Source organism: Herpailurus yagouaroundi, unplaced genomic scaffold (assembly GCF_014898765.1).
Source record: "Herpailurus yagouaroundi ecotype Mexico unplaced genomic scaffold, PumYag 182, whole genome shotgun sequence".
Classification (NCBI taxonomy): domain Eukaryota; kingdom Metazoa; phylum Chordata; class Mammalia; order Carnivora; family Felidae; genus Herpailurus; species Herpailurus yagouaroundi.
In genome coordinates this window covers 46,423,658-46,435,856 of record NW_024412413.1, presented here as the reverse complement: position 1 = coordinate 46,435,856, position 12,199 = coordinate 46,423,658, and the positions used below count along the sequence as shown (strand labels likewise).

Below are 12,199 nucleotides of genomic sequence, written 5' to 3'. Positions count from 1 at the left end.
AACACCTGGCGAAACGTCCCTCTTACTTGAACGTTAACACTGTCATCTGTCCCTCCCTTTTTTTAAATGCCTCTGTGCCACTGAGACTTGACTCTGAAATGTCTCATGATCAGTGTGATGACCAATTTTAATGCACATACTGGTCAGCAAGCCAAGAAAATCTCTTTCCATAAAGAGAAGGAATGAGAATTTTTATCAGTGATCCTGCCCCATTGGACAGCATGTTAACTTTCTCTGTATAAGTAGTATATTCGAATTTTTAAATGAGAAACTGAAAATACTATTTACTTATTTTCAGAGATTTAAATTATAATAATCTTGATGAATTTCCCACTGCCATCAGGACACTCTCCAATCTTAAAGAACTGTAAGTATTTAGGACAGATTTAATGGGAGAATTCTATTCTTTGTGAATTCACTTTAAAATATGTTTGATTATTGTACATAGGGTGACTGACTAGAAGATTTTTAAAAGTTTGTATAGGGGCACTTAGGTGGCTCAGTCGGTTAAGCATCTGGCTCTTGATATCAGCTCAGGTAGTGATCTTGCAGTCTTGAGATCAAGCCCCAAGTTGGGCTCCATGCTGAGTGTGGAGCCTGCTTGGGATTTTCTCTCTCCCGCTCTCTTTCTGCCCCTCCCCCACACTCTCTCTCTCTCTCTCTCTCTCTCAAAATAAATAAATAAACATTTAAACAAATAATGTATAAATAATGGTTAAGTAAACCTGTAATATATTTTAATTTATTCTATCATTAGATAGTCTTTCTTAAATTTATAATGGATTTCTCTAATATGTGTATATTAAAAAATATATACATAGTTCTCTAAATCATACTCTTTTCCTAAGCTATATTTCCCCAACATTTATATACTTCATAGATTTATAGAAAATTGCTATGGAATTCAATTATTTGCCAAGCATTTTGAAAAACAAACTTCTCTAGGCTGCATAAGTCTAGGACTAGAGAAATCAAATGCATGTGCCTAGTACTATGCTAGATGCTTTCACATACATTATTTCATATTCTTTAAATACTCTGTGAGTCATATTTAATTTTTAAAAACCTACAATTTTACTAAGGTAAAGCTAACTTTCAGCTCCTAGGTTGCATATATTGTCTTTTATATACTAAAATTTAATTGCCTTTTCTTTGTACCTAAAAATATGAATAATGTATGAAAGGAATGTTCCAATATTTGGAAAGAAAAATAAACATAGGGCCTATCCTCTTGGCTGAGAGAAATAAGACACACAGCTAAAGGAGGCAGACAACAGGGCTTGTTTGTAAGAAAAAGCCTTTAGGAGGGGGTTCTCCCTCAGGAACCCCACGTGTGGCTGTACCGGGAAGTCATCGTGGTCTCTGCTTAGGCAACCCAAAGACTGTCACTCACCTGACCAGCCACCGGCCCACATGAGACCCAGAGATCATTGACTCTGCCCCTCTGCCATTCAGACAACATTAGCACCGACAGAGGAGAGTCAATTTGTTATTACACACTCACTGAGCACCTTCCCTCAGCTCAGGAAATTTTGCCCTCATAAGGAGATTACTTAAATCTCTGCTTCACAGCAGCTTAAGTCAATTTTCTCTTCTCCTAGCTTCAAATGGGGTCAGAAGGAGTGATCATAATCCCCTCTCCAAAGATGGTTCCCTCTCTCTCAAGTTGTTATACAATGGTGCTCTATTGGATATTAACAGATGGAATTTCTTTTTATAACATTAGATTGTAAGTTTCCATAAAGCACAACTATTATTTTCAGATTCTTTATTCCTCTTTCAAGATAAGAGTTCGTGATTTCTTTTTCTCCTAGAGAGCACATAAGCTTCAAAATGCATAGAGGAATTTAACTGTATCATCTAGTTACCAAAGAGGTTGATTATTGCCACAGGAAGGGGGGGGGTACCATTACATAATTTTACCCTACACGTTATTTTCTAAAAAAAAAATTTTCCTCTCTTTCTAGAGGATTTCACAGCAACAATATCAAGTCAATACCTGAGAAAGCATTTGTAGGCAATCCTTCTCTTATTACAATGTAAGTGGCCATAGTTCTTTTTGATTTTTCCATCCTGAAATATAATACATAATGCACTGTTAAATATAATACAATGAGTGTCCTATATTTTCCCAAGTTTGGTCTTTGTCAGTGTAAGAATCTATACAGAGAAGTGTATGGAGAGATGTTTTGTCAGGTTTTAGCTGAATGCTAAAATAACATCAAAGATTCTTTTTTTCTATACCTTACAAGTGTGCATTGCATTATGCTTCGTATCTTCAGATGCCTTGTCTCACTTCACAAAAATCTTGTGAAATAGTTTTGCTTATCTCTATTTTCTAAGGAATAAAACTCATTTTCAGAGTATCAATGTCAAGGTCACCTAGTCATTCAGAATTTAAATCCAAGTATACTCGAAATATAAATTATTACATACAAATGGGAGTCCTTTACAGCAATAGACTCCATTGATGGTGGGGGTTTGGGGCATACTGGCTTATGCTAGGTTTCTATATCGATTTGTTACCAAGCCCAAGCATTGAGTCACATTTATAGAATTACAAGCTAGGCTGTAATTCTAGAAAGATGTGTATATTCTTAAAAGGTGTATTGGGGATTTATATGCCATCAAAGCATAAAATAGAGTTACAACTACAGCGTATAATTAATTGGTTATATGTTCACATTTTAGCAGAGACAGAAAACTGATCATCTGTAGACATACAGGAAGATGAAAATAGGCATTAGGATTGTTCTTTGTTAAAGACCCCTGGCAGATTTGGGGCGTAGTACTGGCCTGAGGTCTGCAGGAGGGGTCTTGGATATGCAGGAGGAGAGTAAGGACAACTGTTGAACCTGACTCTAGGGGCATTTCTTGGTAGATATTCATCCTGTGCCAACTTAAGAGGCTTTTTGGAACCGGGTAGCATCTGTCACCAATGAGCTGGAATCCCAATTAGCCCTGACAACTGAAAAAAAAAAAAAAATACCATTCATCGTTTCTGAAATATGTTGACAGTATGTTGGCAAACTAAGGGTTTTAAAGTCTATTGCCAATAAACATTAAGCCTCATTAGAGAGTATTTACATATTAAGAGCTGGCAAATTGCATTGCCTTTGCTTCTTTTTCCTTGCAGCCACAAGCCTGCGTTTGTTTTTTTAATCGCTCTTTTGATATGCTAATACAACTTGAGAAAGGACTTGAAGCCCCCAAAATTTATTAGTGCTTCTATCCAGTATTTTATGGTATTCACTGTTTTCTCCCTGAAACTCTCCTCTCCTTGCTTCTGCCTCTATCTCTTGCCACTGCCACCCCATCAAGGATCCCCAGCTCCCACTCTGTGTGAACGCTTCCCTTGTCCCATTGGCTACCCAGTCCCCATGTCTACCTCTATGGTCCCCGTCCTCCGTGTGACTTCTTTTCATGCCCACTGCCCCCAGCCTCTGCCAGCCACCACCTCGACATTCTTGCCACCCTCCCTGCCTCTACCGCTAACAGACCTGTCACCCTGAAGCACAGCATCCGTCACTCTCTTGCTGTGAAACATACGGAGATTCAGGATTGTCTATCATGAGTCTCCTGACCAGCTCCCCAAAGCTCTCCTCAATTACCATATGCCATAACCCAGATGGACTAAGCTATCCTCATAGAACAAAACTGTTTATTTCCTTTGCTCCTATGATTCCATCCCCTCACAATGCTTATTGAAATTCTGTCTTCCTGGGCCCATTTCCAATGATATTCCATTAAGTTTTTCTTGATCTCACAAGAAAACTCCCTCCTAAGAACCCTTTAACTCCTTATTTGTATTTGTGATACTTAGGTACACAAGCATGTGTATTCATATCTGCCCAGGATAAATACATACACACGTGTGAACACAATTACATACATACAAGCATATCATCTAGATAAGGGACAGTGTAATATTATGATGAAAACTCCATTTTTAATCATAAGACCTTCCAGCTCTAGCTCTTTCTCTTACCGATTGTCTAACCCAACAGAAGAAGTTGGAGGGTAAGAGGACAGAAGGGGACTTAGGTTGGTTGGGTGACAATTCTATCCCAGGTACTATACCAGATGTCACACAAGCATTAGCTCTTTCAATTTTTACACAAACCCTACAACTAAGATTTATTATTCCAGCTTAACAAATTAGGAAAGTAAAGCTCTGGGAAGTAATGTACTTGCCAAAGTATCTGAGCTTTAGTTTCCTCCTCCAAAAATGAGATAAATAATATCTAAGTATCTGTGCTATGGATCTCATAAAGCTGTTGAGTAGACCAACTGAGCTATACATGTGAAAGTACTTTATCAACCAGGACGTGGGATGCTGCTACTTATTTGTTCTGTCCCAACTGATTCCAAGCTTCTTTAGGGCAGGGACATTTTACCCATCTGCAAACTCCCAGAATCTAGCGTAATGTCAAGCACATAGTAGATACTTAAGTACGGCTTCCCTAATGAATCAGTCTCTAAATTCCCACAGTACCGACCCTCATACTTGAGCACAGTAGACACCAATAAATATTAGTTGAATTTCATTGAAGTAGGATGTGTCAACTGAGAACTTTTTGTAGGGCTCCATTGACCAGACAATTCAAATACCATTACATTGAAAACATCTGTAGGACAGCCTGGGTGGCTCGGTTGGTTCAGTGTCTGACTCTTGATTTTGGCTCAGGTCATGATCTCACAGTTCATGGGATCAAGCCCCACATCAGGCTCTGTGCTGACAGCGCGGAGCTTGCTTGGGGTTTTCTCTCTCCCTCTCTGCACCTTCCCCACTCATGCTCTTTTCTCTCTCCCAAAATAAATAAGTAAACATTTTTTTTAATCTGTAAAACAAAATATCATTTAAGTTCTAATAATGTCTTACCTTTAAAAGCAGTCATGACTTTTTTTAAAAAACTAAATGTCACCAAAAAAAGCAGAGTAGCAAATTTTCTCTCAAATAATTTGAGGAGTCCTTCTTGTATGTTATGATAAGATTTGACTAACCTTCATATAAATATATGTACTGCACCTTTGTTTATTTAATGATATGACTGGCAACCCCTTGAATTACCTTCTTGCCACTTGATGAATGGTCCACGGATGTTGGAGGAAGAGGAAGATTTTTAAGTATACCTATAGTCTGCTCACTTGTTTTTCTTCTTAGTAACTATCACTCATGTCTACCTTATTATCAGAAATTTTCATTTTTATATAGTATGGATTTCTTACCCAAAGCCTCCTCATGTGAGTTAAAACATTTTTGAGGTTTGCCTGATACCAAGTAATTGGGATGTTATACAATATAGTATAATCACAGTTACACACACTTAATATATTCCCTGAAATTTTGAACAGGTATTCATTTGTCATTCAACTTTTATACTAAGACATTGGTGTTTGGATTTTTTTCAGACATTTCTATGACAACCCCATTCAGCTTGTTGGACGATCAGCTTTTCAACATTTACCTGAACTAAGAACACTGTAAGTTTTTCTCTTGCAGATCACTTTCCCTTGTAGGGTTGTTGTAAAAACCACATGCATATTTTAAGTTAAAGTGCTTTGAAAATGGCACTAAAATTACCCCTTTCTGGAAACTTCTTTAGATAGTACTCATGTATCCCTCCTTCTAGGACTTTGAATGGTGCCTCACAAATAACTGAATTTCCTGATTTAACTGGAACTGCGAGCCTGGAGAGTTTGTAAGTACTCGAATAGGCTCTTGACTTGGCCCAGCACACACACTGCTTGAAGCCTGACCAGTCTTAAAGTCAGTGAATAAAAATATGTCACTGTGCAATGCCTGAATAAAAGAATTATGTCTGGTTTGTGTTTCAACAGGACTTTAACTGGAGCACAGATCTCATCTCTTCCTCAAACCGCCTGCGATCAGTTACCTAATCTGCAAGTGCTGTGCGTATCAGGAAGGCAGTAACATTGTGTAAACAGGCAACTTCCATCTAGGAGCAAAATGGCAGGCGTTATTTCAATAATGCTTTAAAAGGGGAGAAAGTTCTTTCCTTGCAGGGCTCCAGCAGGTCGGTCCTCCCTCGCCCCCGTGGGGGGTTAGGGAATTGACTCTCTCATGTGACCCCGGTAATGGTGGCGGCACACCCTTTGTTCCCAAGTTCCATCCAGTCTCCCATTAGAGTTTCAACTGGCACACGTTTCCTGTCAGAAAATGGATATGAACAAGCCTAGATAACTTAATTTCCCCTTCTTTGCAGAGCAGAAAAAAATTACCTAATGGATTAAAAACCCAATATGGATGCCAAAATAAAAAATTAAGTTATCAGACCCATACAAACCTTGATAAAGGTGACCAAACATTCTTCCAGTATAGTTGTGGGTGCCATGTTCTAGTGTTTCCACTAATGGTTAAACAGCTTGCATATATTATTTCTGTTGACTTGGGTTGTTGGGTTTTTTTCCTCTGCCTTTCCCTTTCTGAAAAGTAGTTTATAGGAATTTGAAGAGCTTTGTTTTGACCTTCCATTTTCAGCCCTTCCCCTCAACTCCCAACCCTATTACCATCCTCTCATGCATTGTGGGACTTAATGAATGGACCCTTAGTCTCCAGTCATGGCTGTGTTCTCACAGAGGAGACATCTGTGTCAGTTGAATGCCTCTAATTCCACCACAGGCTTCACCCAGTAGCAGAGCTACAAGCAGCACTACAAATGTAAGGGGAAGAATGGGAATGTCTGCCATAATGATTCTGCCTTCCCCTCTCCCCAGCCCCCTAGCCACTTCAGACTTCAGTTGTTCAGTGATAGGAGGTTGTAGTAACACCACGTGATAGCCTTGGAGTCAGTCATTTGTGTGTAAAGGGAGGGAACATAGAGTAAGTCTCCTCCTCTTCTCCCACATCGCCCTCTGAGGTGTAGATACAGATGAGGAAGCTGACAATTAGGACAGTTAAGCACATTTGTCAAAGTCACACAGGAAGAAAGTAGCAGAGTCCAAATTCAAATACAGGCAGTTTGATTGAATAGCTGGTGAAAGTGCATGAATACCAGGAGAAAGTGCATGAACACCAGGTAGTGGAAATCTTAGGGGCCATTTTAGAATTCTGCCTACCCACCCAAAATGGCATAATTACCCTCATTTCTCAAGGAAACTGGCTTAATAACATGACTAAGATTTCACAGGCTATAGCTAATACTTAAGGAGCCAGCATTTAAACTGCATCTGTCTCCACGATGTCACATAGCAAATGGTAAACCACCCAGGTCTAGAATTGCATAAATTGGCTAAGAGCAAAGTCCCTGGTCTGTTTTTCTGGTTCAAATCCCATCTCTCTATACACCAGCAAGAGATCTTGAGCAAGTTATTTATCCCTTCTGGGGTTCCATTTCCCAATCTATAAAATAGAGACATAGCCATTTCCTTCAGAGGATCATCATCAGGATTAAATGAATTACTACATGTCAGACACTTTTACCAGCACTGGAACATCGTAAACTCTCAGGCAGTGTTAGCTCTTATCAACTTCTTTCTCATTTCCCTTAAACCATTATTCTTTCTTCAAGCTATTCTTTCCTCAAGCTGAAACTTGAAAGGTCTGAAAGAATCCAAATCCATTAACCACAGAAGCTTGCCATTTTCAAAACACTTCAACCTGTAATTTTGATTTGTTCTTCACAACACTGCAAGATCAGCAGGTATCTTCTCATTTAAGGAGAGAACTAAAAAAGGTATAATGCTTTGACCAACATATTGACCAAGTTGAAGAATCCAAGTTGAGGCTGAGAATAGGACTCAGGGTCCCGACCTCTACTACAGTCTACTTTATGTTCTGGAAACATACGTCTGCGAGCTTCCACCCTTTGGCTGAATCATCCACTGAGTACCTGTACATGAAGAAACTGCCCCCAAGTTGCCTCACCTCCATGGGAATTCCCTGGCTGTGTGTGGCTTTCCCCACTAAGTAGCTGGTGATCTTAGGCAAATTATTTCACATTGTATGGTGATAATCAGTGTCTCCCTCATAAGGTGACCACAGGTCAAATGAAGTAATTTAGGTAAAGCTGTAAACATGGTGTCTATATTTAAGAAGTGCTTCATCAATGTTAGCCATGAAAATCATTAGGTAGAAGGTAGGTAGAAGGTGACACTGGGTCTTTACGTGGGAGAAGGTTTTATGTATCCTCTACTAAGAGGTGCACAGGAAGGATTTGTCTCCTTGCAGTGTGTGGAGACGAGCGAACCAAATTTATCAGCTTTGATGATATGTATGTCCATTTTATCACATTTACTACTTTTTAAAAATATACACCGAATTTTTAACCAGGTGCATTTGTGCGTAGGTGTGGGGTATGGTTTTGGGTTTTTTCATATTTTGTTTGGTTTACTTTGGTCTTTCAAGCCTCTAGTATAAACTACAAACTTGTGTTTGCAAACAGCTTCATTTGCATTATTTGTGTGTGGTAACTGAACTGTATTTCTATATGAATTCCATTTATTCACTAAATGTAGAAAAAAGTGATCAATTACAAGAACAAGATAATTTAAAAGCCTCTTAGAAAACAGTATGGATTTTTCAGTTCCATGGTGGCGATCTGGTTTTAAGAATTAGAATCAGGCATGAAAGTGTGTTAGTTGATTAGCCGATAACTTTTAAAACATGAGACAAGATTTTTTTTTAAATATCTATGTTACTTTATCTACCAGCTTTCTTTTTTTAAGCTTTCTGCAAATTACCATGTCTTGTTTTAGATTAGTTATATTATACTATAAATATGTCCAGATGTTTTTGTTATTCTGTAATTTGTTGAGTTTTGGCTGAAGACTTTCTTAGATTTTTTTTCCCCCTTGTAGTGATTGATTTCAAAGTTAGTGCTATGTTTTGACTTGTTGTTGGATTTTTTTTTTAGCTGATTAGAAAAGAACCAACAATGATTCTCTTAGCTGTAGAGATATAGCAGCTCCTAGAAAGAGAGACACAATATTTTAATTTAATTTGGACTCATTTCTGCAAGATAATAGCTAGAACATTGTAGATCATCACTAACAAAATATAAATAAATTTGTTAAATAAATTATTTAAATCAATTAAAGAAGTACAACAGCCACATTTCAGTAAACGTTTGGATCTATGCTTAATCCAATAATGCCTCTGACTACCTGCTCCATGTCAGGGCTGGGGAAACGTTCAGAGTCTGCCTTTGGGAGATATATCATCTTGGAGAGGAAAGGACAGCAAAGCATGTTTCCTTAAGATTAATATATAACAGATTTTACCTTTTGTACCTTCTGTTTTTCAGAGATCTATCTTACAACCTGCTGGAAGATTTACCCAGTTTTTCAGTCTGCCAAAAGCTTCAGAAAATGTACGTCTATAAGAGTTTCTAAGTCACTTAGCAAAGAACAAGAGCCAAAACTCACTTTTCCAGGGGTCATTGGTTTGCTTGCCCTGCAGGTTGCTGGGGAGGCATTTGGTGCTTTTCCCTTCTTATACACACAAGGTGTGACTGTGTAGGATGCCTATTAAGTTGGGAAACACAGATAATATTATTTTTCTATGCATTGTACTATAAGTAAAGCATTTATTAGGCTTTTTTTCTTTCTTCCCCCAAACTTGGTGATATAAGAACTGAGTTTATTTGAGCTTTGGAATTTTTCTAAACTTATATATCCAATGAGTGACATTACTTTTAAATACAGGAAGGACTTGGGTTTGTTGGGGTGTTGGTTCCACATAGTCATCCTTAGAGGAGGTGCCCTATTTGTCATATTTGAGGTGCCATGGATGCTACTTACACATGAAACATGCTAACCTTCTTGCCTCCTCTACAAAGGATCAGCCTTATTGCTTTTTTTCATGTTTATTTATTTATTTTTTCGAGAGAGGGAGAAAGTGCACGCAGAGTCAGAGAGGGGCAGAGAGAGGGAGAGAGAAAGTCTCGAGCAGGCTCTGCACTGTCAGCCAGAGCCCGATGAGGAGCTTATTCTCAGGACTGGGAGATCATGACCTGAGTCCAAACCAAGAGTTGGATGCTTAACCGACTGAGCCACCCGGGTGCCCCAGCATTATTGCTTTATAGACATACTTCGGTTTTGATCAAAACAATATTAACCATCTGGGGTGCCTGGGTGCTCATGGTTTCCACTCAGGTCATGATCTCATGGTTTTTGTGTGACGGAGCCCCCGTTGGGCTCTGTGCTGACAGTGACAGCCCTGCTTGGGATTCTCTCTCTCTTCTTTCTTTCCCTCTCTCTCTGCCCCTCCCCCACCCTCTCAGTCTTTCTCAAAATAAGTAAATAAACTTTAAAAAAAAAACAATATTAACCATCGGTCTTTTCCCACTTAATTTTTCCCTGAATGCCTTTGGGTGATTAAGAGAGAAAAAGAAAGACAAATCCGTCTTTAAAAGGTAAGGATTTGACTCTTTTGAAGACCCCCAAAGAATACTAGAATGTCTCACAAGGCAGAGCCAGCAGGCGCCAAGTGATTGAATGATGATGGCATTTGGAATATAGTTTTACATCCACCCGAAAGAACTCGTTGCTCTGAAAGAGCAGCAACGCTTAAGTGTATAAATTGGAATGTTCTTCTTTAAACAAAACAAAAAATTTTTAATCAGTCACTTGACACTCATATTTCATGTGTTCCTTTGATTGAGGGCAGGTAATCCTTCTGTAGAAGTACTCCGAAAACTAATCTTTGAAACCAGTGACTTTGAAATCAATCTTTGGAACTCTGTCGTTTCAGAGACCTGCGACATAATGAAATCTTTGAAATTAGAGTTGACACTTTCCAGCAGTTGCTCAGCCTCCGAGCTCTGTGAGTACTGCCTGCCGGCGCCTTTCCCAATACAGAGCGCTTTCTTTCTCTTTCGGGTCTTCCCCAATGTTTTCTTTCCACTGTACACTGGAATTGTTGGGCTTTCGTGCCTGTATTTGCCATCAAAGGGCAAGTATCCTGCTCGTGATAATTTCCAGGAGTATATTCAAAAGTAGTAAATTTGCAGTCTGCTCTCTGATATGAAACTTGAATGAAGAGGAAGGAGGCCAAGCTGTTGAATCACCTACGAAATGCATTTCTGTCAGCAGCCTGGAATTGGTAGGGATTTCCACACGGAAATGGGATGACCACACAATACTTCCTGCCCATTCGTTTTTCCTGGGGAAACAGTTTTCAAGATGTGTCTCAAAGTGCTTAAGAGCCGTCATGGGGCCACCGCCAAGAGTGCAGGTTCCAGGTCCTTACCTGCCTCATGAGTTAGAATCTCTGAGGTGGTTCAGGTGGGTCCCCATGATCTGCTTTTTAACAAGTACCCTAAAAGGTTTGAGCACAACTGCCCTGGAAAGGCTTCTGTTGATCAGATGAGTAAGAATTGTAAATACAGTATCTAATTCCATTTTATGAATGAAAACACCATGTATTAACCATAAACTTAAAAAAGAAAACCTTGGTAACAGATTGTTTTCTGTGTCAGCTAAGTCTTTTTCACCTCCAAACTGAGTTTCAATGTAGTTTTGATGAATAATGACAATATAGAATGTTTAAACTCTGGTATATTTTGATAAAACCCCCTTTTTCCCTAAGGTTTTTCTTTTTTCTTTTTTTTTTTTTAACGTTTATTTTTGAGAGAGAGAGAGAGAGAGAGAGAGAGAGAGAGAGAGTCAGAGCATGGGTGGGGGAGGGGCAGAAAGATTGGGAGACAGAATCTAAAGCAGGCTCCAGTCTCCGAGCTGTCAGCACAGATGTGGGGCTCGAACTCAGGAGCCATGAGATCATGACCTGAGCCAAAGTCGGAGGCTTAACCGACTGAGCCACCCAGGTGCCCCCTAAAGTGTTTCTGAATACTTAAGAGACTATATCCTTGTAAAATAATACTATTCCTCAAAACATTTTAAATTTACCTTTAAGAATCATCTTCTAAAAATTTACCTTGAAAACTATCTCGTTCTGAATTTAAGTATGTGCCCTTCCCATTTGTTTTATATCAGCTTGTGAAGTTCTTCTACTTTTTTTTAAATAAATGTAAAACAAAAAATACATTACCTCCTTTCATTACCTGCCTTTTTCATCCAGTTGGAGTTCTGGCTGTTTCCAAAGGTCAGTTCCATTTTAAAAGGCTGAAACAGTTGATAACACTCTATTATGTCATTGGATTTGCTAATAGAGTAGAACTTAAATGTTCTCATCAAAAAAAAATTTTTTTTTTCATATGCACATGAAATAGAAGACTGA

At 38.8% G+C, this 12,199-nt stretch overlaps 1 protein-coding gene across 3 annotated transcripts in view; it reads left to right on the top strand.

Moving 5' to 3' along the window:
- LGR5 (leucine rich repeat containing G protein-coupled receptor 5) overlaps positions 1-12,199 on the top strand; it is a 130,569-nt gene that overhangs the window by 107,318 nt on the left and 11,052 nt on the right. For 2 of the 3 annotated variants that reach the window (XM_040491422.1, XM_040491421.1), the window contains 7 exons: positions 299-367; positions 1,968-2,039; positions 5,413-5,484; positions 5,634-5,702; positions 5,842-5,913; positions 9,267-9,332; positions 10,715-10,786. In XM_040491422.1, the coding sequence (XP_040347356.1) occupies positions 299-367; positions 1,968-2,039; positions 5,413-5,484; positions 5,634-5,702; positions 5,842-5,913; positions 9,267-9,332; positions 10,715-10,786 (492 nt within the window). The remainder of the gene's footprint in view (positions 1-298; positions 368-1,967; positions 2,040-5,412; positions 5,485-5,633; positions 5,703-5,841; positions 5,914-9,266; positions 9,333-10,714; positions 10,787-12,199) is intronic. The other variant, XM_040491423.1, reaches the window with a different exon arrangement.